This window comes from Lampetra planeri, chromosome 48 (genome assembly GCF_965212315.1).
Source record: "Lampetra planeri chromosome 48, kcLamPlan1.2.h2, whole genome shotgun sequence".
Lineage (NCBI taxonomy): Eukaryota > Metazoa > Chordata > Hyperoartia > Petromyzontiformes > Petromyzontidae > Lampetra > Lampetra planeri.
Genome location: NC_136154.1, coordinates 3,015,476 through 3,043,129, shown reverse-complemented (window position 1 = coordinate 3,043,129; position 27,654 = coordinate 3,015,476). Strand labels below are relative to the sequence as shown.

The 27,654-nt window shown below is 50.6% G+C and overlaps 1 protein-coding gene across 2 annotated transcripts in view; it reads right to left on the bottom strand.

Moving 5' to 3' along the window:
* LOC144733855 (glutamate--cysteine ligase catalytic subunit-like) overlaps positions 1-27,140 on the bottom strand; it is a 53,472-nt gene extending 26,332 nt beyond the window's left edge. The window contains exons 1-5 of one of the 2 annotated variants that reach the window (XM_078615861.1): positions 26,770-27,140; positions 19,343-19,459; positions 18,213-18,320; positions 16,865-17,603; positions 2,620-2,732 (exon numbers count right to left, since the gene is read on the bottom strand). In XM_078615861.1, coding sequence (XP_078471987.1) covers positions 2,620-2,732; positions 16,865-17,011 — 260 coding nt within the window. In that variant the 5' untranslated portion in view covers positions 17,012-17,603; positions 18,213-18,320; positions 19,343-19,459; positions 26,770-27,140. The remainder of the gene's footprint in view (positions 1-2,619; positions 2,733-16,864; positions 17,604-18,212; positions 18,321-19,342; positions 19,460-26,769) is intronic. The other variant, XM_078615862.1, reaches the window with a different exon arrangement.
* Positions 27,141-27,654: the final 514 nt, after the last annotated feature.

The following is a 27,654-nucleotide window of genomic DNA, read 5'->3' as shown; positions in this document are numbered from 1 at the left end:
TCCTTCGGGAACGCCTTTTAGTACCTTCCATTTTGCATGCAGGCTGCGCGAGAATTTGCAGCTGCGCATGGGCCATGCATCATGCATCTTGTGACAATTTCGTGTAACTGCGGATTTTTAGCCGCAACGGGAATTTCAGCAGGCACAACCTGATGAATGTGCTCAGAGCTTGTGAATCTATCATCAACTTGCAATGTTCCCAGGATGTGTGCGTGAGGCAGACCACGATTCTGGAACTCGATGGTGTAGACGAAAGCCGTTGAGATTCCCAGAACGCCATGGACAGTGAGATCCTGCATCAACGATTTCAGTTTCAACTTGAAAACACGTGCCACTAAGTCAAGTCGATCAGATGCTTGTTCACCTTGCTGCAAATTGTTGGTGATTTCTCGCCACCTTGGATTTCCAGTGAATGTTATGAAGAGATCGGGAGCTATTGCTTTGTGAAAATTGTAATGGCGTCCGTGCTTTGCTCTTTCATGTTCCGCGGTGAACCTTCGAAAGGCGATGGCAGAATAACAGGAATTCCGGCTCGTCCTGCAGCCATTTGATAGGCATTCTCTATGTGATCGGCAAGTTTTTGATAAAGCTCAACTCGTAATTTCGGCTGATGTTGACGTATGTAATTCAAATTATTAGGTTCAACCTGCAGGTACGAATCGACAATACACGGTTTTGTAAGCTTTCCAGCACTGATTTGTGGGTTGAATGTGCCTCTGATCACCGTTTGCGCTCCAACATACTGTTGCGTTGACTTGAGCTCCAGCATCAAAGTGTCTTGGCTCTGGCGAGCTCTCCATCTCTGCTGTCTTTCTCTTTGCAAACGGCGTTTCTTAGCTGCAGTATCTTCGTCCTCCATGATGTTTGGCAATCCTGGGCTCACGTATTTAGATCTTATGACACTTAACGTGCTCCAGCAGCTGTAAAACTGCGAATAAGGTTGCCTCGCGCTTTTTAGACACTGTAGAGGGGCAGTGTGATCTACAGAGGGGCCACATTTAGCTGGCAGAGTCAAAAGAAGCATTCAAATTGGTAATTTTTTTACCAGGAACTCTTCGGTATCTTACACAATAGTCAAAGGTGAGCAATCTATGTGGCTGTCTAATTTGAAAAAAAACTGTAACTTCACTTTAGCACTGTTTTAAAATCACCTGAAGCTGTTAACTAACAAATGAATCTTCTCCAAAGGGCGCTTAATAGGGAAGAGTGAAGAAAGTAGAGTGGTGATACTGTCTGAAGTAACTTAGCAAATAACGAAGACCAAAGAGAAGCATTAGAGTTATGAATAAATTGATCAGAGTATAATTGCATCTTTTCTAAATGTAATGGCAAAGAATATTGAAAAATCTTGACTTAAAGCATTCATGACTGCAGTAATTCATATTATTTGGGTCTTTCGGTAGAGTCACGTAGATAGGTTCAAAGAAAATCACAAACAATAACAAAAACTACGTTTCTTTGAACCTATCTATGGGACCCAAAAAATATGAATATTTTAAAAAGAATGTCATTAAACACTTCACTGCATTTCACTGTAGCACTGTAATAATGGCAGTGAATGTTGCACAAAACGAAGTCATAAAACACCTGACAGCATTTGACAGCAGCACTGCATTAATCGCAGTGTTTGTTGCACGCAACTATTTCATAAAACACCTGACGTAACATCATAGTAGCACTGTAATTAACGGACTTATCAATTATTTGATATTTACTGCTCTGACACTTACCTTCCGCTTTCGCTCGCTGGGTTGAAAACATTCGAATTCAATATAATGTCTGCAAAGTAGCAGAGAAATGTTTATGATAGCATAATTAGGAAGCTAAAGACACCAAATGCACAGTGATGCGGCGTATAATGATTTATTTCCTTCACTTTGTATGAAGATAAGTAAAATCGAAAGCGAATTTGCATTTAAAAAATGTCATAGCCGCTCGACCTTCTTCTGCGGTCGTCTGAAAATCCAGGCACACGTGAATAATAATGAGGGGAGGGGCGCATGTGGAGTAATGTCACGCGCGGGACACAGACACAAACTTTTTTGGTTCGTTATATTAGTTGATGCGTTGATTTATTTATTAGGTTTATTTACCATGAAGAAAGGTTAAAATTAAAGCCAATTTGCGTAAACAAATGTTCTTTTCCGCTGCACCTTATTAATGCGGAGTGAAGTTACCCGTTCATGATTATTAATGAGGGGGGGGGGGTCCATGTGGAGGACACCACCTGTTTATGATTATGTGACGTCACGCGCGTTACACACAGACATTATTGGCTCATTATATTAGTAAATGCACGGCTGGGGCTGGATATTTTGTACCAAAAATCTAATCGATTCCGAAACTTTACGAAAATAGAATCGGAAAATCTATTCCTCTGGGATCGGCTCGCCATCCCCAATCGCCCTCACCACCTCTGCGTGTCATTATCCCTGCTTGTCTACAGCCTGCGTGCATTCCTCCTGCTCCTCCCCGATGGGGGGAGCAAGGTGGGGGGGTAGTGGGAATTCTCACAATTTACGCAAAGTGTTGGGTTTGAAAACGGTTCTGGGCCGTTGGGGCACGGCCGCTCTCCTGTGAGCATGTGGCAGGAGGAAGGGGAGGGTGAGGAGGTCTCACCCCGGGTTGGCCTCCTCGTCCATGGCTCTCAAGTCGTTGATCAGCTCCTCTGCGTTGAACAAGACACGGGCCCTGCGCGCCGTGTGATCGAAGGAGACGAGCATGTACTCGACCTGCGTGCTCACATGGGGGCAGACGCAGAGGAGGGGGAGATGGAGAGAGGAGGGGGAGACGGAGAGAAGAAAGGGACACGGAGAAGTGGAAGTATGTAATAGCGGCACTGCCATTTCATCACGGCCAAGCCGATGCCCCTTTCAGAGTGAAAATATCAACAAACGCATTCGTCAGTAACACTATGGCGCTAGAAGTTAAACGACAAGTTTTTTGTTGCGTGATTGTGTTTTGTTGATTATTATTTCATGTTGAATTGGCCTTCCCCCCCGCACCTTCCCTCCGGTGTGACGGAAGTTCAACATTCAGACGACCAGCAACATCATCATCACCTTCACCAAAGGCAAATCCCCCCGAACAGTCTGTAGGGGCAAGTGCTGTTAGCGAGCACCTACGAAGGCCGGCACGGCACATGAGGGGGTGTTTGGCCAGCATCACGCCGGCCGCCTTTGTCTCCCCCGTGCCAATGTTTACACATCGCACTAGGTACTCATTTGAGACCGAGTCGACCTAGTGGAATCCCAGGTACCGGTTCAGACAATCGTCACTGGTGTCCGTGAGCGGGCATCTAACTACCGCCAAAGATGCCCCGTACAGGCTCCACCGAGTGCAGGAGCAAGTTGTTGTGAGTGAGCAACCACCATCGACCGACTGTCACTCACACAGTCACACTGCAATGGGCTCGAGGTACAGGTGTGTAATTGTAATTGCTGCTTCTGACTGGGCATAGAGGCAAAAGGGAACGCACCTCATCACGTTAGATACACACATCGTCACTTCACACTGACCTCATCCTCTCACCTTGTCTTATCACCTCGTCTCATTTACCTCATCCCCTAAATAATATCATCACCGCGTCCTCTCACTTTTTTTCTTAGTCACATCATCACCGCGCTCACTCGCTTTGTCGTCACCTTGTCTCTCTCACCTCGTCCACTCACTCATCACCTGGTCTCTCTCACCTCGTCCCCTCACTTATCACCTCGTCTCTCTCACCTCGTCCCCTCACTCATCACCTCGTCGCCTCACTCATCACCTCGTCCCCTCACTCATCACCTCGTTCCCTCACTTTTCACCTCGTCGTTCTCGCCTTGTCTCTCTCACCTCGTTACATCACTCATGACCTCTATTGCATATATAGGTCCTTTTCCAACATTGATATTAAGAATAAGTCTGACAATATGTATATTTTTATAATAATCGATCGGGGTGTCGCTTGGGGCAAAAAGGTTGGCGACACAAACACCCTCCCCTAAAACAGCAGCTGCCTCCCACAAGCCACACCAGGCTAGGAAGTAGACATAACAGGTAATACAAAAAAAACCTGGTGCAAAAGGGGAGAGGTGGGGGGGTTGCTAATGAAATTCTGGGGAAATCTCTACACGGCTTCAAAGGCTGCCACATAGCACGTACAAGCAACATGCGCCACAATTCTTCCCGGGCGGCAAGAACCGAACAGACACGTTTTTTAAAAAGTTGTTTTTAGTTAACGGTAAAGTTCGAAACTTAGCGACAAGAATAAGTCGACATCAAAGACTGCCAACACACTCACTCAGATTAAGTACCAGACTGCAGTCTACATTAGTGACTTTTATTATTACTTACCTTATTTTACTCTTATTCACCAGAAATATTGTTTGTTATTGTATATTTCTATCTACGTGAATTTACTTAGCCAGATCTCCAAACCTCAGGATATCAAAATACAACTCGAGAATAAAAAGCACGGATCCCTGGATACAGACGGGGAACAAGGTTAATAAAACCCTAGGAATATCTGTGGTAACAACTATGGTAGATCACAAATCTTGGTTAAACATAAACCAAATAATAATTATTAAATATTATACCGAGGGTCATCCAGAAGAAATAAAATGCGAAACATGTAAATCACACACGACCAAGATATATATGTATTCCATAGAATCAGAACCTCCAAACCGCCTTTGTCTTCCAGAAACACGTGGTAGCAATACATCACACATGCAGGGAGGGCGCCTCCCCTTAAGATATCAAACACCATGAAGAAATTCCAAATCACGCCTACTGTAAACACTGCTCAAAACATGCCCTTGAGTCACTTAAAGCGTCAAAACCGCAAAAAGCGATACATATAGTGAGAGAAAAAAGTATTTGATCCCCTGCTGATTTTGTACGTTTGCCCACTGACAAAGAAATGATCAGTCTATAATTTCAATGGTAGGTTTATTTGAAAAATGAGAGACAGAATAACAACAACAAAAATCCAGAAAAACGCATGTCAAAAATGTTATGAATTGATTTGCATTTTAATGAGGAAAATAAGTATTTGACCCCCTCTCAATCAGAAAGATTTCTGGCTCCCAGGTGTTCTCTTTAAGAGTGTGCTCCTAATCTCAGCTCGTTACCTGTATAAAAACACCTGTTCACAGAAGGAATCAATCAATCAGATTCCAAACTCTCCGCCATGGCCAATACCAAAGAGCTCTCCAAGGATGTCAGGGACAAGATTGTAGACCTACACAAGGCTGGAATGGGCTACAAGACCATCGCCAAGCAGCTTGGTGAGAAGGTGACAACAGTCTGTGCGATTATTCGCAAATGGAAGAAACACAAAAGAACTGTCAATCTCCCTCGGCCTGGGGCTCTATGCAGGATCTCACCTCGTGGAGTTGCAATGATCATGAGAACGGTGAGGAATCAGGCCAGAACTACACGGGAGGATCTTGTCAATGATCTCAAGGCAGCTGGGACCATAGTCACCAAGAAAACAGTTGGTAACACACTACGCCGTGAAGGACTAAAATTCTGCAGCGCCCGCAAGGTCCACCTGCTCAACAAAGCACATATACATGCCCGTCTGAAGTTTGCCAATGAACATCTGAATGATTCAGAGGACAACTGGGTGAAAGTGTTGTAGTCAGATGAGACCAAAATGGAGCTCTTTGGCATCAACTCAACTCGCCGTGTTTGAAGGAGGAGGAATGCTGCCTATGATCCCAAGAACACCATCCCCACCGTCAAACATTGAGGTGGAAACATTATGCTTTGGGGGTGTTTTTCTGCTAAGGGGACAGGACAACTTCACCGCATCAAAGGGACGATGGACGGGGCCATGTACCGTCAAATCTTGGGTGAGAACCTCCTTCCTTCAGCCAGGGCATTGAAAATGGGTCGTGGGTGGGTATTCCAGCATGACAATGACCAAAAACACACGGCCAATGCAACAAAGGAGTGGCTCAAGAAGAAGCACATTAAGATCCTGGAGTGGCCTAGCCAGTCTCCAGACCTTAATCCCATAGAAAATCTGTGGAGGGAGCTGAAGGTTCGAGTTGCCAAACGTCAGCCTCGAAACCTTAATGACTTGGAGAAGATCGGCAAAGAGGAGTGGGAGAAAATCCCTCCTGAGATGTGTGTAAACCTGGTGGCCAACTACAAGAAACGTCTGACCTCTGTGATTGCCAACAAGGGTTTTTCCATGGAGTACTAATTCATGTTTTGCAGAGGGGACAAATACTTATTTCCCTCGTAAAAATGCAAATCAATTCATAACATTTTTGACATGCGTTTTTCTGGATTTTGTTGTTGTTATTCTGTCTCTCACTGTTCAAATAAACCTACCATTAAAATTATAGACTGATCATTTCTTTATCAGTGGGCAAACGTACAAAATCAGCAGGGGATCAAATACTTTTTTCCCCTCACTGTATTTTAGTACTGAATAGCTATACAAGAGATACGGAAATTGAGTCTTGCTGCGGCAAACTCCGGGGGTGGGCCCTGTAATCGACCAAGGATGGCAAGGCTTGAAGAGTAGCGATGTGTCACCGAGTACGAGTTCGGCGCTGAAAGACGAAGTATCGCTAAAAGTTGTATTCTACATTGAGTGCCAGCTGCCATTAGCAGCTGCAGCAAGAGAGAAAGAGAGAGTGATGAGCAACGACAAGCAATCAACCTGGAGAAAGGGTGCAAAAGCTCCAAGCATCAACCAAGCGAGCATCGCACAGGACCAGCAGCAGCGGCTAACGACTACTCACGAGCGTGTGGACTCGGAAGCCGAGCATACTCCTGCAAAGGTCAAGTCTACAAGGACCAACCGTGCACGGAGCAGGAGAGAGAGTGTGGTGCCACAGCGACGGGGCCGCTCGGCCGAGCCAGGGAGCCGCCCGGCTTCCACCGCCGCACTGCCCCCCATCACCCCCCCCACATAAACACGCACCCGCACCCACGTAGGGCCTCGTGGTCGGGTCACCTACCCTGAGTTTTCACCCGAGGGCCCCCTAGGGGGGTTACCCCACGGTTTCTCAGGGCCAGGGAATTGGACAGGACCCTTCCCAGGCCAAGTAACACTGCGGCGCCGTGGGCGGATTTGAGATCGCACGACCACGGCGAGCTCAGAGAGCCCCGCAGTTAGAAACGCATACAAACACAAACACGGGTCAGCAAGGCAGATAGCTGGGATCAGGACCCGGGACGACTGATTGGTCGAAAGTTCAAAGGCCGGCGGGATCGCAAAAGAGCGGGAAATCCTAGGCTCAGGATTGGTCGAGAGACCAAGGCGGTCGGGACGGGGGCGCCTAGCCTTTGATGTGAATAGTTTAAAAGAAAACGCAGGGGCAGTAGGGAACTCTCTTCTTCTGGAGTTTGGACACGGGGTCAGCGACGAAGGAGTCATCGGGCGAGCCGCTAGATTGTCTGCAGGACGATCTGAGCGCCGCAAGGTCACCAAGGACTACAGACGGTATCGTGTTGCGCGCCTTACAACACCTCAGAGCGGAGGGTAGGATCCGTAGGAGAGGGTTAGTTCGGGGTAAGGACGAGTAGGAAAGCGGTTTAGCAGAGAGCGCAGCATAGAATAGGGCTACACGGCACCAGAGTGTGGGTTAGAAGCGCCTTGCTGTCCCGCACACACACACGGGTGGCTCGGTTGGTTAGCAAGGGCTAATAAAATCTCGAGCGTAGTAACAAAACCGTGTTGTTGGGTGTTTTTGGAACGTGGTATTAGCGTGCACTGCATTCGCGAGTGTGTGGTCGTTGTACGCATAAAGGCCGTGGTCTCTGTACGATTGTGCGGGTACGGAGGTGTGTGCGTTAACGCCCGGGGAGAGCACTTTTGGTGTGTTGGCGTGACTACGCAGCCGTGTGAGAGGAGAATCGTCCTTGTACGATATTTGTGTTGACGTGCACGCGCGAGTGGGGGAGGGGACGAGTCGTCGTGTCGGCGTGTGCCCCGCTTGCGTGCGCTCGTTACTTGCGTAAGCTCTCGGCGTGCGTAATCGGCGTGCCCAAGGTGCGCGATCGTAACGTGGGCGGCCAGCGCGGCGCAGAGCGGCGCAGGAGTGGGTATCGCGTGTGGAGCTGTATGCGTGTGTGCGCGCACGTTCACGACGTGTGTAACACAGGTGCGCGATCCTAACGTGAGTGGTCAGGGTTGGGTGAGTGCCGTGCAGAGCTGTGTGTGGGTGTGCGCGTGCGTGGTTATCCATGCCTGCTACGCGGACCCGCGGTGGAGGGGAATCCTCGGGTGACGGCTCCCACACCCTGGGTGAGGAGCCTAGCGGCGGTTCGCTTAGCAGCGGGGGGGCGATTGATGATGTTAGTCCGGCCGTTAGTATTATCGAGGGAGGGATCTCGGGGGCTAGCGACCCCCACAAATTGGTGTCGGAAGCGGTACGGACCCCCGCGTTACCTCACGCTAAAATAAGACTGATATTTACCGGCCGGGGGGCCCCTTCGTGGAAGGCATTCGCCCGCAATCTCTTAGGGGCCAAGGAAATTAATGGATGGACGGACGCGCAGGCAGTACGTCAACTTAATATGAATCTTGATGGGCGGGCAGCCGATTTTGTAGAAGCGTTACCCGCGAGCGCACAGACACAACTAGAGGAGCTGATGCGCCGACTCGATCAGCGTTTTGGCACGCGTGACGAGGAGGAAGCAAAATCGGCCTTAGAGGCGCGCCGTCGCCAACCTGGCGAAGATCTCCGTGATTACGCCGAGGATGTGCGCGAGTTAACAAAGATCGCACGCCCGGGGTACGCAACTGAGGTTATTGAGGAACTGGCTGCCGAGAAAATCCAGCGGTACCTGTCTCGCACGGCGTGGTGGCAGCCAGACATGAGCTGCCCACGTCTTCCCTTTAACACCCTTGTCGAGCGCGCACGTAAGTGTGAAAGAATTCACAGCGAACGCGCGCAGCTCCGGGGGCTGGGACGAGAGCGCGCCATTGCGAGCCTGCTCTCGGAAGACGAGGAGGAGGAACAGGAGCTCGCGAGGACGGTAAGGGGCCGGGAAAGAGAACCTCCAGTGTCCCGCGAGACAACCCCGGGATGGGTTGCCGGTATACAAACGGGTATAAAGGATGTCTCCGGCCAGGTAACCCAGGTACGCGAGGAAACGAACAAAAATATGACCCAATTGCAATCCTCCGTTGAGACCATCCGATCTGAAATGGTGGACCTACGCGCCACGGTGGGAGGGTTATCTGGGAGGGTAGCCCGACTAGAGGCGGAGGGTGGACAGCGGCGTAATGGGGGGGGAGGGAGTGGGCGGGGGGCCCACTACGGAGCCGCCCCCCCTCCCCGGGCATGTTATATGTGCGATCGCCGAGGGCATCTAGTGAGAGACTGTCCTGAAATCACCCGAGCTAGGCAGGCGCGGGGGTTAAACTCCAACGCCTCCTAGTGAGCGGACCAACTAGGGGTGCAATCGACGCGGTCCCGATACAAATAGACGGTAATGGTAATAATGGCGAGCGAGTGATCTCCACACAGGTTCCAACAACAACGCCCACGGAAACGGTGACTCCTGGCGACTGGCTACGGGAGCTGGTGGCGGGGATCACGGGGGCCACGTCGCTGGTGGAAGGGGAGGTACACGGAGTGCGTACCCGAATTCTGCTGGACACGGGGGCGGTGGCCTCGCTCGTGAGCGCAGCGCACTGCAGCGCGATCGGGGTCGACGTGCGTCACCTGCAGGCACCGGACCGCGCGCTGCACACGGCGAGCGGAGCCGGAATGGGGCTGCTGGGGAGAGCCACCCTAGAGGTCCGCATAGGAAACCAGGTGTGCACACAGGAATTCTACGTTTCGAGTGTGTTGTGCCACGAGTGCATTGCAGGAACGGACCTCCTGGAAACGTTGGGACTTAACGTACAGCCCCGGCAACGATGCGCTACGGTGGAGGGCAGCGGGGAGCGGATTCCGTTCCTAGGACAGGAGCCGAATCGCCCACGCTTCACACCCGTGGCCGCTACGCTGGTGTCGGCCGTCACCATCGGGCCTCTCGCCGAGATGCTGGTGCCAGTGGCAACCCTCTCCACCGACCCAACCCACCGACCATCGGGCGAGGTAATGCTGACTCCTCACCCGGAGTTGGCATCGCGATACGGGGTGGTAGGGTCAGCCACACTGGTAAACGCAGATGGGGGCCGGCTGTTTATACGTGTGTTTAACCCACACAGTACCCCGGCAATGATACGACGACGCACCCCGGTAGCCACCGTACACCCCCTGCACGCTCGCCACTCGAACGACTCGGTGTTCGCACTCTGGGCGGAGGACCCTGGCCGCCCCGAGGACAGCCAGGATCTGGCCTGGCGGGTCGGCCCGACCCCCCGAGCCGAGATTGTTCCCCTGCAGGATGCGTTACATGTGCCTTGGGCAGCCTTACCTAAGGGGGAGGCCGATCAGCTGCGCGGGTTATTGCGGGAGTACGCCGACGTGTTCAGTGAGCACGATTCGGACGTGGGCCGGACCGACCTGGTCAAGCACCAAATTGACACAGGTGCAGCCCGACCCATCAAACTCCCCGCATACCGAGTGGGCGCGCCTGAACGGACCCAGATCAAAGAGGCAGTCACGGATATGCTACGCGATAACATAATCCAGCCCTCCGCGAGCCCTTGGTCTGCCCCGGTGGTACTGGTAACGAAAAAGGACGGATCGACTCGGTTCTGCGTTGATTACCGAAAATTGAACGCAGTCACCCTCGGCGACGCTTTTCCCATCCCACGCATCGACGACACCTTCGACAGTCTCGCAGGAGCGCGGTATTTTTCCACCCTCGATCTGGCGTCCGGTTACTGGCAGGTGGAGATGACGGAGGAGGATCGGCCAAAAACAGCATTCACCACCCCGATGGGCCTGTTTGAGTTTCGAGTGTTGCCGTTCGGACTCACTAACGCGCCCGCGACGTTCCAGCGGTTGATGGAGTTGGTGATGCGGGGCTTGCAGTGGGAACAGTGCCTGATTTACCTGGACGACGTAATAGTGTTCAGTAGGTCGCTGTCCGAACACTGGTCCAGGCTGCGGGAAGTATTCCAGCGACTGCGAGCAGCCCATCTCAAGCTCAAGCCACGTAAGTGTTACATTGCGCAACGCGAGGTGGGGTACCTCGGACACCGAGTCAGCGAGGCAGGGGTGAGCACCGATCCCGAGAAGGTGCGTGCCGTAGTGGATTGGCCGCGGCCGAGGAACCTGACGGAGATCAGGTCATTCTTGGGACTCGCCACTTATTACCGTCGATTTGTAAAGGGATTCAGTGAGATTGCACGCCCCCTCACCCAACTCACCTCCCCTAAGAACCCCTATCAGTGGTCGGAGGCCTGCCAGACGGCTTTCACCACACTCAAAGACCACCTCACCCACACCCCCACCTTGGCTTTCCCAGATTTCACCACCGATTTTATTTTGGACACTGACGCCTGCAGCAGTGGGCTGGGCGCGGTGCTGTCGCAAGTGCAGGGTGGGACGGAGCGGGTCATCGCATACGCCAGTCGGACCCTGAGCGGGGCCGAACTGAACTATTGTGTAACCCGTCAGGAACTGTATGCTGTAATTTTCGCGTGTAAACAGTTCCGACCGTACTTGTACGGCAGGAAATGTCGTGTGCGCACCGATCATTATGCACTGCAGTTCCTCCTTACATTCAAGGAACCGCGAGGGCAGATGGCTCGATGGCTGGCGCAGCTGCAGGAGTACAACCTGCAGATCGAGTACCGAGCGGGGCGAACACACGCGAACGCGGACGCCTTGTCAAGACGGCCCGCGGTGCGCGCTGAGACGAGGGAGGGAGACGCCTGCCCGTGCTTCACGGGGGGACGCTGCCGCCAGACAGCAGAACCCAAGGAGCGCGCGGAAACTAAACTCCCCCCCCCGAGAGAGAGTGCAGTGTGCGCCGCAGGAACCCCTGCAGAAGGAGCCCGGGGACAGACGGATCATCCCACCCCAACCGGGCGGATCCAAGAGGATGTCGGCTGCGCCTTCCCGGGCTTGGACGACGAGCAGCTGCGACAAACCCAGCAGCGGGATCCGGATCTGGCGGCGGTGGAGGCGGCACTGCGAGAGAGGAAGGATGCACTACCAGGGCCCTGGAGCGGTTTGTATGCCCGGTTGTGTGTAGAAAACGGGGTGGTGAGGGAACTGGCCGACGCTGGGCAGCCGGGGTGCATCTGCGTTCCCGCCCATGTGCGGCCCCAACTACTACGACTGGTACACGACCACCCGCTCGGGGGCCATGATGGGGAACGGCGCACCCGGGAGACTCTGCGTCGCCAGTATCTCTGGCCTAAATTAGCGCAAGATGTGGCCGCCTGGGTGCAGGGCTGCCGGGCCTGTCAGCAGTGTGGGCAAAAGCCGGCGAGGTACCAGGTACCCCTGAGGCCGTTCCGAGTCAGTCGGACGAATCAGTTGGTCGGAATCGACCTGCAGGGGCCCTTTCCACGATCCCACCGGGGCAACCGATATATTCTTGTAGCGGTGGAGTACTTCACCCGCTACCCCGTGGCGGTGGCTATCCCGGATAAAACAGCCCTCGTAGTGGCCCGGGCCTTCGTGGAAAACTACGTACTTAAGTGCGGGATCCCCGAACGAGTCATTACCGACCAGGGTAGTGAATTCGAGGCCGAACTATTCCAGGCGCTGTGCCGAGAGTTCGGGATCCAGAAGGACCGAACCACGGCATATCACCCCCAGGCGAACGGGATGGTAGAGAGGATGAACCAGACTCTGGCCGGGAAGCTTAAACGCATGGCGGCCGCGAATCAACAGGACTGGGACGAACACCTCCCCTATGCCCTGTTCGCCTACACCACCGCCGTTCACACATCTACAGGACAGACCCCGTTCCTAATGATGTTTGGTCGCGAGTCTCGCCTGCCCGCAGATCTGCTGTTCGGTGTCCCTCCGCCGCAACGGGAGGAAGGGAGCCACCCCATGGAGCACTTGCTGGAGACCCTGCGAGAGGCCAGGGGCCGAGCCTACCCGCACGGAGAGGCCGCGCACCAGCGGCAAGAGCAGGGCGCCCGACCCCGTATGGAGCCCCCCTTCTACACTGCGGGCTCTGAGGTGTGGCTGTACACTCCCCGCGTCGGTGCCGGACAGGTGGGGAAGCTGACCACCTACTGGCGAGGACCCTGGATTGTGAGACGGCAGATCTCACCATGGACGGTGCTGATTCAGGGAGGAGAGAGGGGCCGGGAGATGGTGGTCAACATCCGCCGACTGAAGCCGTGGCGAGCAGCCCCCGAGGGGGGGAGCCCCGCCGTCCAAGTACCCCGAAACCCCGGGGTCCCCCCACCCCCCGTGCCCGGGGGCCTCGCGCAGTATATGGGCCCCACGGAGCCCCGGGCTCCGAGGGGCCCCGGGCGGGGCCGGGGGCGACGAGGACGGCGACCCTTAAACCCCACCGCCTCTGAGTTTGTCCCCCAGCCCGCAGGTGCCGGAGACCGAGGGGAGCCGTTGGAATGGAGGAGGAGACCACCGCCGGAGCCCCAGGAGACGGAGCCGCCACCCCCGAGGCCAGCCACAAGGGCCGGGCGAATCCCGCGGACCCCGCGGCGATACCTCGTGGGGGCAACCCAGGCGAGGTGCTCCAGTCAACCCGGGACGGGGACTGGCACCCCGGGGGGCTATGTGGTGCCACAGCGACGGGGCCGCTCGGCCGAGCCAGGGAGCCGCCCGGCTTCCACCGCCGCACTGCCCCCCATCACCCCCCCCACATAAACACGCACCCGCACCCACGTAGGGCCTCGTGGTCGGGTCACCTACCCTGAGTTTTCACCCGAGGGCCCCCTAGGGGGGTTACCCCACGGTTTCTCAGGGCCAGGGAATTGGACAGGACCCTTCCCAGGCCAAGTAACACTGCGGCGCCGTGGGCGGATTTGAGATCGCACGACCACGGCGAGCTCAGAGAGCCCCGCAGTTAGAAACGCATACAAACACAAACACGGGTCAGCAAGGCAAATAGCTGGGATCAGGACCCGGGACGACTGATTGGTCGAAAGTTCAAAGGCCGGCGGGATCGCAAAAGAGCGGGAAATCCTAGGCTCAGGATTGGTCGAGAGACCAAGGCGGTCGGGACGGGGGCGCCTAGCCTTTGATGTGAATAGTTTAAAAGAAAACGCAGGGGCAGTAGGGAACTCTCTTCTTCTGGAGTTTGGACACGGGGTCAGCGACGAAGGAGTCATCGGGCGAGCCGCTAGATTGTCTGCAGGACGATCTGAGCGCCGCAAGGTCACCAAGGACTACAGACGGTATCGTGTTGCGCGCCTTACAACACCTCAGAGCGGAGGGTAGGATCCGTAGGAGAGGGTTAGTTCGGGGTAAGGACGAGTAGGAAAGCGGTTTAGCAGAGAGCGCAGCATAGAATAGGGCTACACGGCACCAGAGTGTGGGTTAGAAGCGCCTTGCTGTCCCGCACACACACACGGGTGGCTCGGTTGGTTAGCAAGGGCTAATAAAATCTCGAGCGTAGTAACAAAACCGTGTTGTTGGGTGTTTTTGGAACGTGGTATTAGCGTGCACTGCATTCGCGAGTGTGTGGTCGTTGTACGCATAAAGGCCGTGGTCTCTGTACGATTGTGCGGGTACGGAGGTGTGTGCGTTAACGCCCGGGGAGAGCACTTTTGGTGTGTTGGCGTGACTACGCAGCCGTGTGAGAGGAGAATCGTCCTTGTACGATATTTGTGTTGACGTGCACGCGCGAGTGGGGGAGGGGACGAGTCGTCGTGTCGGCGTGTGCCCCGCTTGCGTGCGCTCGTTACTTGCGTAAGCTCTCGGCGTGCGTAATCGGCGTGCCCAAGGTGCGCGATCGTAACGTGGGCGGCCAGCGCGGCGCAGAGCGGCGCAGGAGTGGGTATCGCGTGTGGAGCTGTATGCGTGTGTGCGCGCACGTTCACGACGTGTGTAACACAGGTGCGCGATCCTAACGTGAGTGGTCAGGGTTGGGTGAGTGCCGTGCAGAGCTGTGTGTGGGTGTGCGCGTGCGTGGTTATCCATGCCTGCTACGCGGACCCGCGGTGGAGGGGAATCCTCGGGTGACGGCTCCCACACCCTGGGTGAGGAGCCTAGCGGCGGTTCGCTTAGCAGCGGGGGGGCGATTGATGATGTTAGTCCGGCCGTTAGTATTATCGAGGGAGGGATCTCGGGGGCTAGCGACCCCCACAAGAGCACGCAACCAGCACAGCCGAGCAAGAGTGCAGGCCCCGGCGACCTGAGGACGAGCTGCGAGCGCAATCGGGCACCTTCAAACACAAGCGTCGTGCTGACTCATCCAGCAGCAGACAGGCCTGTAGCTGCCGCCAGGAGAGAGCGAGATCGCCATGTGTATAACATGCCCACACACACACGCACATAACAGGACTAATAAGATTACTCCAAAGTTATCTTTGTGTTTGAAAAAGCGTGGCCATCCTAAGGTGGTGCGTTAACTGATCATGAAAAGCATTGCTGCCCATCGAGTTACGTAGCTACGGTCGTTTAGAAGTGTTTTAGTCATTCTTGTTGTTAATAGCCTAACTGTACCAATGAATTCATTGACGAAACTAACCATTTAGAAACATCTATGTTACGAATCTACACACTCGCAGGGAGTCTTTTGTGTTAAAAATCTTTCTTTTGATCACAGGAATCTTGCCCACGAATTTAGTGAAGCCTTAGCCAATTGATAAGCATTTACTAGACAAGCAGGCACACTGCCGTACACCATGGTTCCAAGACATTTCGTTAATTGCATAATCTTACCCATTAATTCATCGTGGTCTACCTTTGCTTTCGGGACATGTTTCTTTATTGCTGTTTGTATGAATATTGTCACATTAATTTTAAAGGACTTTTTCTCATCGCCGTGAATGATCGCTTTACTCTGAGGAATTAACCGATTGTTCTGTTACCCAGTTTAACAAACGTAATAATTGAGGGTTAAATGTACGTATCAATGAGGAGTACATCTCCAGGAGTACTGTGTTGACATTCCTAGTATAAGAGTTCACATATTAGAGTGTTATATTTTTGTTTCGAGATTAAAGTTGATCAACACAGAAGAGTCTGAGTAGTGCCTTCCTAAGTGAATGCGTATTAATAATCTTAATTATAATACCTGTATCCTGCAGTGAGATCTGTATTATGAGACTTGACATAAACACTAAAACATAACCAGTAAAAGTTAAAGCGAGAATCATTGTATTATCCTGATTGATAAGACAACCCTAGACAACGTAGCCGAGACTAATGAGCACAATTACATACACTTGCATAACTTCATACAATGACACTTTCTTCATTGTATTATCACGATTCATAATACAACCCTAGACAACGAAGCCAAGCGTAATCAGCATACTTACATCACACTTACATAACTTGATACAATGACACCTTCTTCACTGTATTATCCCGATTGATAATGCAACCCTAAACAACGAAGCCAAGCTTAATCAGCATACTTACATCACACTTGCATAACTTTAAACAATTACACAATTTTAATTAGCATACATTTATTTGCAAAATTACACAAATTAGCATACTTTTGGATAATTACACCTTTTTATTTTTATTTAATTGTTTTGTTTTTATTAATTTTTCAAGACCGAATATATACAACACCTGGTCGCCTCACTCATCACCTCGTTCCCTCACTCATCACCTTGTCGCCTCATCACCTCGTCGCCTCACTCATCACCTCGTCGCCTCACTCATCACCTGGTCTCTCAACTCGTCCACTCACTCATCACCTCGTCGCCTCACTCATCACCTCGTTCCCTCACTCTTCACCTCGTCGTTCTCGCGTTGTCTCTCTCACCTTGTCGCCTCACTCATCACTCGTCCCCTCACTCATCACTTCGTCGCCTCACTTATCACCTCGTCGATCTTACCTCATCACCCCAGAGGAGCGGGTGGTCCCCGTGGCCCCGCTGCGTGAGGCCCCGCACGAGCTGCTGGAGGCCGCGTGCGCGCACGAACCCCGCGCGCAGCTTCGTGTCGCTCCAGCGCAGCGTCGTTCCTCTCAGTTGCGGCGCCATCCTCGGTAACGAGGTGAAGCGACGAGGTTGGGGTGTGGACGAGGTTGAGGGAGTGAGGGGGGGGTGGCGGTTGACGAGGGGAGGAGAGGAGGGAGATGACGGGGACGAGGGAGAGACGAGGTGGACGGAGTGAGGGGAGTGACGAGGCGGCGAGATGAGAAAGATGACGGGGCTACAGAGAGACGATGAGGTGAATGACGAGGTGAGTGACGAGTTTATGAGGTGGAGGAGGCGATGAGGGGAGGGGGATGAGGGTGGGAGACGAGATGAGGGAGATGATGGGGGCTAGGGAGAGGTGAAGAGGTGAGCGATGAGTTGATGAGGTGGAGGGGGGATGAAGAGAGTGAAGAAATGAGGGAGATGACGGGAGCTAGATAGAGACGATGAGGTAAGCGACGAGGTTTGTTGGAGAGAGTGAGGGGGGCGATGGCGAGATGAGGTGCGTGATGAGCGGGTGTGATGGCAGGTGATGGGAGGCGATGAGGTTCAGAGAGATGTTCGTGAGGTTAAAGACGACTTGCGGAATTGAGACGACGTGAGGGAGTGTGATGAGGTGAGGGTAAGGACGTGTGATGAGGTGAATAGGTGAGGGCTGAGAGTGTTTGAGGTAACGAGGTGAGTGTGGAACAGCCACACACTGAGGTTAATCACAGCGTCATTAGAAGCTACTTCTCAGACACTCGTATTGGAAGATAAAAAAGCGTGATTGAGCTCGAAGACAGAACCTTTGAAGAAGCTGGTTGCCAAGTGGGCAAAACTAAACGTATGAACCACAAGTTCACCACAGTGTTCACGCGTCACCCTCTATTGTGCATGTTAGCATACACGTCTGTGTGTGCGTTGGTGTGATATGTGGTCGTGTTGATGTGTTCGTGTGCACGTGTGTGTGTTAATGTGTTTACGTGCATACGCTTGTGTGTGTATGTGTGTATTTTCGCGCGTATGCGTTCACGTGCATATGGAACACGCATATGGAGGTCTTGATATGCAGTGCGTTCACGTTTGTTATTTACACATGTCCATGGTTATGTGTACGTGTTGATGCACAAGTGTTGATGTGCTGTGCGTTCGCGTGCGTTGTTTACACGTTGCGCGAGAGCCAGAGAGGTCCCTTGGGCTCTCACTAGAGGGGTCACCCTGTGGTGCCACCCATCCGCAGTGATCGTGTCTTACCCCGCGTGCTGCCTCCCCCGTCTCTCACCTGGCCAACATCAAGAGCTGTCACGACCGCCGCCGCCTCTTAACCCTTATCCTGCGTCGATCTCCTCTCTCTCTGGCTTTTATTGCCAGCGTTAGACACGTGAGGCGCCTCGGGGAGTCACAAACACACCCCATAGACATGCCAACAGAAAACAATCACGAAGACGTGCCCTGATCATCTGCAGGCGCACGAAACATCAATCGTGCTGAGTTTCTTTTTTAGTTGGTTGTGTGCAGGAAAAGGATTTTAACCACAACCATCATTATTACACTGGCCTATAGCCCGTCCAAAGACCGGTGGATTGCAGTTCATCTTAAATATTCAATAGAAAATAATGACGCGCTCATGATTTCATTTTGACTTAAAACTTTCATGACTGCAGGAATGAATATTCTTTGGTGCTTTCGGTAAAGTCACGTAGATAGAAAAATAAAAATAAAGTTAATTAAAATAAAATAATATAAAACAAAAAATACAATGTAGACTGTAGCCTGTTTCTTAATCTTAGTGAGTGTACTGTCAGTCTATAATGTAGACTGAAGCCTGGTTCTTTACCTCGGTGAGCGTACTGGCAGTTTTTATTTATTTTACATTTTCCTTTACTTTTTTTTATTACCGCTCGTGATTATTAATTAGGGGGTGGGGTCCACATGAGTGAAGTCATCAGCTCATGATTATTGATGAGGAGGGGAGCTCCATGTCGAGTGACGTTACCCGCTCATGATTATTTATGACGGGGCGGGGGTCTACGTGGAGGACCCCACCTGTTCATGATAATTAATGAGGGGGGCTGGTCGACGTGGAGTGACGTCACGCGCGTTACACACATACATTCTTGGCTCATTATATTAGTGAATGCATGGCTGAGGCTGGACATTTTGTACTAAAAAATCTAGTCAATTCCGAAACATTGCGAAAATGTAATCTGAAAATCTCTTCCTCTAGGATCGGCTCCCCATCCCCAACCGCCCTCACCACCTCTGCGTGTCATTATTCCTGTCTCCAGCCTGCGTGCATTCCTCCTGCTCCTTCCCGAATGGGGGAGGGGGGAAGCAGTGGGAATTCGCATAATTTACGCAAAGTGTTGGATTTGAAAAACGGCTTGGAGCCGTTGGGCCACGGCCGCTCACCTGTGAGCACGTGGCAGGAGGAGGATGATGAGGAGGAGGTCTCACCCCGGGTTGGCCTCCTCATCCATGGCTCTCAAGTAGTTGATCAGCTCCTCTGCGTTGAACAAGACGCGGGCCCTGCGTGCCGTGTGATCGAAGGAGACGAGCATGTACTCGACGTGCGCGCTCACACCGGGACATGTTGTGTATACGCCCCCTTTTTATTTTTTTTAAATATTATTTGTTATTTTTTTTTTTAGAATTATTCTGCCAACATATGAAATATCGTTTTTTTAATAGACACGGGGCAACGTGAGAACGGACACGCCCCCACACTCCCACAGATGTGCGCACACCTCATTTCAAAGGAAAGAGGGCATGAAAGAAGGGTAATCAAGATCATAAAAACTCCCCGAATTTCACACAGGAGGAACAAGGGAGGGGGGAATGGCAGGCGGGGGGTTGGAATGACACCCTCTCGGAAACAGCCTTGCAGGGCCGGGCACCACGGAGGAATATATAATTATATTCTTAACAAAGGAAATTAACACGCTCTCGGAAATAAATAAATGAGCTCATGCGCCGGGTGCTTCCACCGTGGAAACAACCGTCTTTGTCTTCCCACAACACGGACAGCAAAAATTGCACACGCAAGGAAATAACATTTCCATGAGAGATCGGGTCACGATGAAACATCGGGAACACGGTTTCGGCATAACTGGGGCATAATGGAAATAAGTCGCATTTCAACTTCCAAACCAAAACAACTTAAGCTGTGTGAGACAAAAGATATGATCCCACAAGGGAGGGAATAATTAAGCTCGCTTAACGCGTAGGTTTTCGCGACAAATATTATTCAGTAACAAAAACATGGATTCGAATATTTCTTATATATATATATATATAACTCGACGCGAATCATCGGTCTGATGGATAACTTCGGTGGCGCCGTCACGAGGCCCCACCCCCCCCCCCTTCCAGAACGACACAGCTGTGTCTTCAAAGCTAAAAAACACACGGACAAACACGCACGCGAAACACACGGACGGACACGCACACGACACACACACACACGGATGCAGATGGTCCCACCCACAGGAAGGTTTTATGACAGACTTTGAACAACTCGGGAAACTGAGGGGATTTTCTCAATATATACCGAAGGAAAATCCATACAAACCACTTCGTCCGGGCCACGGGCCCCACCAAACAGATCGTCAGGGCCTCTGGCCCCATCACAGATACCCAGGGCTTCGGCTCCAACTCTTCTCGTCGCCGCCAACAAGAAGCTTTTCGTCATCCAGAAGGACGAGGTTCGCGGGGTGCCGAGGCGCATCGCCTGACCCAAACGAGTACACGAGACTCAACCCCTTGCCGTGTCACCACGCCGAGGTGCATCGCCTGCCGCACACGAGTGTACGAGCCCAGCTCCCGTGCCGTGTCGCCACGCCGAGGTGCATCGCCTGACCACGCAAACGAGCGCGGCCGCGCCGACAATCATCGTACGGGGTCAGCCGAGGGCGGAGTCTGCAGCAGCTGATCACCGCAACCGCGACAAGGAGGGCCCTTCTCCGAAAGTCGTTCGTACCCACAACTTCCCCCACCAATAGACCCACACACACGCACGCATCGACGCCCCACTCACCTGTGCAACTATCCTATCTAGTTCACCCTTATCATCGTATCAACCCTAGTCAATTATCAGAAGACTGATTATCAACCACATGAACCATTAGCTGGCCATGAGGAATCGTGGCCCATCGAGTGATTAAGAGTCCGTCGGTTATAAGAGTGAGGTTGTTTTCCGTGCCTTTCCCTCATTCCGCTCATCACATAGGCGATCAATAGACTCGTCGAGGCAAACTCAACCTCCCGAAATCCTCATTACGAATCGACCGTGCACAAAGAGAGAAAATCTTGTCAAACCAGTTTTCTTTGTCAGAGAATCTCGCCGAAGAATTAATTAAAACAGAGCCAGATCCGCTCGCCACACACACACGCCCTCCCACACCATTATATCAAACAATCCGTTAAAAGGATATTATACTTGCCGACGACTCTATTGACATATACTTTCGCCTCTGGGATACAATAAGTGCGTTTTCTTACCGCAAAATGAAGTGTGTCATGCTTGGTTTCAAACTCGGCCAGTCGCCAATTGTGATCGATACCAAAACAAACTAATGAGATGCCTGGTTGTTAGGAGGGTTTTTTTTAGTCATTCAGTTCGTTAAATGCATAAGAGTTTTGAGTTATTCATTCATTTTAGTCAAACGCATAGTCTCGTAATTGCATAAGAATTTTAGTTATTCATATTAATCGAACGCATGATATCGCAAATGCATAGGGGTTTGGTTATTCATGAATTATTGACGCATGTTTGACCTGCATGATAGAATGTCACATGCTTGTTAGAATAAAATTGCTTCACACCAACTGTTCGAGTGCTTCTTTCCAAGTCCATGCAAAACTATCTTATTTTTGATAACTGTATCCTGTGATGAGATCTGAACTGGTGACTTAAATATCATAACACACACTAAGATAATAGGTAAACGTTTAATCAATGATCATCGTGTTATCCTGATTGACATAACTCTGGATAAACGAAGCTGAGCCTAATTATCACAACTGCTCACATTAACACCATCGCAAGCATCCGCATAAATTACTACGATTATCTCAGCATTATCATAATTTATGCATATAATTACACACATTATCATAATTTATGCATGTTAATACACACATTAACATAATTAATGTGATTTGCGCATTTTTCGGAAAATTATTAATTTGTATTATTTTTATCAAAATTTCATAACCCGACACACACAACATAATGGGGGCTCGTCCGGGATCTCTCACAGACAGTGTTTTGCATGGATGAAGGAATGAATCACTTCGTGTTAACCAGAATATCGTGACCAAACATTGCATTGTGATTGTAAACGGGCGTAAAACAAAAAAAAACGCCCTCTAAGGTTAAAACCCAGAATAGCAGGTTGAAACAGAGACAGTGGAATTAAGATAATATCGTATCAAACCGATTGCATCCTGTGATAAATGGTGTTAGAGGTACGCACTCTGAATCGGAAAAAAACAATAGCTCGAGTCAAACTGACTACACTCTGTGAGATAATTGTTTTATATGCACTCTAAAAGGAATTGTCAAAGTAACTCTTGCCATACCTAAGATGCTAGGATTAAGAATAATTTTTGAATGGGTTACGGGATACGGGGAGCTCGTATTAAAACGTACCGACCAATCTGTTACAAAGCAGTACAGTCAGAGAGACATATGGGAAGGGAGCTGTATCGATAACACGAACACACCTCGGGGGAAACTAATTGACTGGATAAAATGTAACGAAGGCGAACACGATGCAAAAGCTGCAGAGAAGGCAGGACAGGACTCATTCCTTTTCACACAGGCATACAGACAGGGATTGTGGAATGAGGAAAAATTTGGAAAGGAAACGGGAGAGAAATCGTCTCTAATAAACGAGGAAAAATGTCCTCACACCATCGTAAGGGAGGAGAAATCAGTGCTCGTGACACCAGCGAAACTCACAGACGTTGATCCACAGAATAAATATGGAAGTAACAGTAAACCACACTCTTGTGTACGTGGACAGAGTCCAGGGACTGATCGGAAAAAAATTATGGATATCGAACAAAAAATCCTTGACAAAGGGAAACCCTCACAATTCGAGAGAAGGGAGGGAGAGATACATATGCAAACAAAAACATGTGAGACTGACAACTTCACAGATAGAGGGAGGCAAAATGTTAAAGTAAAGTCGACTGGACATGCTCCACTAAGGGCAGAGGCAAAAACTGAAGGGAAATGGCAACACGAGCGACACAGCACTGGGCGCGCACACAAAAAATACACGCCACTTAAACACAAGCGACACAGCACAGATAAAAGTGACAGATTGCCTGATGATAACTTGTTTGATGATGACGCTGTCGGCGATCAACTTTCGGAATACTTATTCAACAGTAAAACCCTTAAATTGATGGACAAGGCTCTAGTCAGAATTCCCGATTTTGACCCACACAATCAGACTATGGATATATACACACATATCGCAACAGTAGAAGAGGAGGCAATGATTAGAGGGCTGAGGAGACGGGATGAAAAAGCGAGTTTGTTGAAACGGAGCTTACAGAAAGAATCTATTCCATGGGTAAAGTCACTACCACACAAGGTTAGAAATGATTTTAAACAACTGAGCCTGGCAGTGATTCGGAAGTTTGGAGAATATTCGACACTCACTGAGGGGTTTTATGCTGTAAAATCGATGACCCAGGGCATGGACCAAGATCCACGTGACTACCTCGTACAATTTAAAAGAGCGTATTACGCAGGCGATGTGAATCAATACCACGAAGGAGATAAAATGTTCAAAATTATGTTTTTTGAATCCTTGAGCCCAGAGATTACAGAAAGGGTGAGAATGGTTTTGAATCCAGAAACCGCATCCTTACGCCGCATAGAGAGCAAGGCGTACATGGCATGGTTATACAGAGCTAAGAATCGTAATTCGGATCCAGAACACAGGGAGAGGGATAAGGAACCCAGCCTCTCAGAGAGGAATAAAAATCACCGAGCAGTCCCACAATGCAGGACGGAGCAAGGGCGCACGCACACATGGCAAAATAACCCAGAGAGAGGTTGGCACGAGAATGAGAGCGGCACAAAGCCGAACATTCAGAGGAATCGCAGGAGGGGGAGGTTCAAAACAGAACCATACCAACACCCCATGCCACGACACACACGAGGCCAAAGTTGCACACTAAGATGGCGAGATAACCACCTAGCGGGAAGGTGTTACACAGACCGCGGAGGTATGGATGCGAACATTCAGGAGAATCGCAGGATGGGAGGTCAAACACAATCGATCCAATTCCGACCAATTCCTCCACCGGCTATACCAGGAGGGAATAGAGGAATAACAATGAATGCGGTCCAAATACAGGATGAACCACCCGCCGAGGTTTTGTTAAACCCCGAGCTCAATGGGAAATACAAGCAGGCTGCAAGTGACAGGGCGGGCAAAAACACGAGCAGTGCTCTTGTAAATGACGCGCGGATCGAATACAGGGACAGGGTTGCATTGAGGCGTGATCGGACAGTAGATAACAGACAGCAGAGACAAAGAGAGCACACAGAGACACGCCCTGAGGAGCGCAGGCGTGAGCCTTTGAATGAAAAATATCCAAGGGAAACCAAAATTTATGTGGATCGGAGTGCTAAAATGGAGACGAATGTTCATGACATATCGGGAATGGTGTTGGAATCTAACACACTCGTAAAAACAAAGAGGGCAACATTACGAGGCACAGGAGTAAATCGACACACTGACTCGGCAAATGTGCATGTAATCGCAGAGAGAGCGAACGCCACGAACCAAGTGTCAAAGTGGGTCGTGTGCGCGAATTCTGGGTATGTGCAGCACAATTTTTCACCACACACTATCACGACGCGAGAGAGTGAGAAAGGAAACTACAAAGACGAACCCGAAAACCGTAATCGAATTATCAAAGTGATAAGTGGTAAACCAGGCAACATGAGGAAGGTGACGCATAAATGCGTTCGAAACCGCTACCTAGCGTTTCCCAGGATTTAACGAAAACAAAAATGAATATTCGTCGGAGTTATGATGTATGAGAACCGATGTAACGCAATATCGATGTTTAACGTGTTGTTTATTTTCTTTGCTTATTTCAGATGTAACCAGGTTAAGATTGTAATACGTGCACGCACGTCGTAAGAAATAACCGCCGAGAGTAAGGGCGGCTGATGGGATGCATGACATAAAATGGGGGCATTACTTTGTTTGAAAATTCGCCAGTGGCCAAATCGACCCCTGATAATTTTCAAACGGGCGGACTGTTGTGTATACGCCCCCTTTTTATTTTTTTTAAATATTATTTGTTAATTTTTTTTTAGAATTATTCTGCCAACATATGAAATATCGTTTTTTTAATAGACACGGGGCAACGTGAGAACGGACACGCCCCCACACTCCCACACATGTGCGCACACCTCATTTCAAAGGAAAGAGGCCATGAAAGAAGGGTAATCAAGATCATAAAAACTCCCCGAATTTCACACAGGAGGAACAAGGGAGGGGGGAATGGCAGGCGGGGGGTTGGAATGACACCCTCTCGGAAACAGCCTTGCAGGGCCGGGCACCACGGAGGAATATATAATTATATTCTTAACAAAGGAAATTAACACGCTCTCGGAAATAAATAAATGAGCGCATGCGCCGGGTGCTTCCACCGTGGAAACAACCGTCTTTGTCTTCCCACAACACGGACAGCAAAAATTGCACACGCAAGGAAATAACATTTCCATGAGAGATCGGGTCACGATGAAACATCGGGAACACGGTTTCGGCATAACTGGGGCATAATGGAAATAAGTCGCATTTCAACTTCCAAACCAAAACAACTTAAGCTGTGTGAGACAAAAGATATGATCCCACAAGGGAGGGAATAATTAAGCTCGCTTAACGCATAGGTTTTCGCGACAAATATTATTCAGTAACAAAAACATGGATTCGAATATTTCTTATATATATATATAACTCGACGCGAATCATCGGTCTGATGGATAACTTCGGTGGCGCCGTCACGAGGCCCCACCCCCCCCGTTCCAGAACGACACACAGCTGTGTCTTCAAAGCTAAAAAACACACGGACAAACACGCACGCGAAACACACGGACGGACACGCACACGACACACACACACACGGATGCAGATGGTCCCACCCACAGGAAGGTTTTATGACAGACTTTGAACAACTCGGGAAACTGAGGGGATTTTCTCAATATAAACCGAAGGAAAATCCATCAAAAATAGATCGCCAGGGCTCTGAGCCCCATCTCATCGCCAGGGCAGATCATCCTGGCCACGGGCCCCAACTCAGATCGTCAGGGCCTCTGGCCCCACCACATCGTCCGGGCCACGGGCCCCATCTCATCTCAACGCCGACAACGAAGAAGTTTTCGTCATCCAGCAGGACGAGGTTCGCGAGGTAGCGACGCGCCGCTACAAGCCGAGGTCTGCACCAACTGAGAAGAATCGCTACCCTGAGTCGCAGAGCTGCGAGTGAAGCCAACAAAGACGCCAACGTCCACCCTGCCACGAACGAAGCATCGCTCCTCGTCAGAGTGACGACCAGCGAACAACCCGCAGGAAAGGCGGAGATCGCTGAACGAGCGCCACCTTGCGCCACCTTGCGCCACCTTGCGCCACCTTGTGCCACCTTGCGCCACCTTGCGCCAAGCGAGCGCTAAGCGAGCGCCACCGCGCGCCACCGAGCGACAACGAGCGACACCCAGATCGACCCGCATCAACCAAAACCGACTCGTCATCCCGCCGTGGAGGAAAAGAGTCAAAGCCTTCTGGACGAGCGCCGCCGCTCACCTCACAGCGGAGAAAGTGTCAGCTGACGCTCGCACAGACAGCAGAGAGGTCGTATCGCTTCCCACACACAGACTCAAGGAAACACAGAGGAAATCTTGTCAAACCAGTTTCCTTTGTCTTAGAGTCTCGCGGAAGAATTAATTAAAACCGAGCCAAATTCGCTCTCCCGCAACACGCCTCACCCACCATTGACTCCAACCTTCCGTTAAAAGGATTTCACACTTGCCGATGAATCTATTGACATATACTTTCGCCTCTTGGGTATAATAAGTGATTTTTATTACCGCAAAATGAAGTGTGTCATGCTTGTTTTCAAACTCGGCCAGTCGCCGATTGTGATCGATACAAAAATGAACTAATGAGATGCCTGGTTGTTAGGAGGTTTTTTTTAGTCATTCAGTTCGTTAAATGCATAAGAGTTTTGAGTTGTTCTCGCAAATGCATAAGTGTTTATTCATTCATTTTAGTTAAATGCATAGTCTCGTAATTGCATAAGGATATTAGTTATTCATATTAATCGGATGCATAATATCGCAAATGCATAAGAGTTTGGTTATTCATGAATGATTGACGCATGTTCGACCTGCATGATAGAATGTCACATGCTTGTTAGAATAAAATTGCTTAACACCAACTGTTCGAGTGCTTCTTTCCAAGTCCATGCAAAACCATCTTATTCTTGATAACTGTATCCTGTGATGAGATATGAAAATGGAGACCTAAATATCATAACACACACTAGGATAATCGGTAAACGTTTAATCAATGATCATCGTGTTATCCTGATTGACATAACTCTGGATAAACGAAGCTGAGCCTAATTATCACAACTGCTCACATTAACACCATCGCAAGCATCCGCATAAATTACTACGATTATCTCAG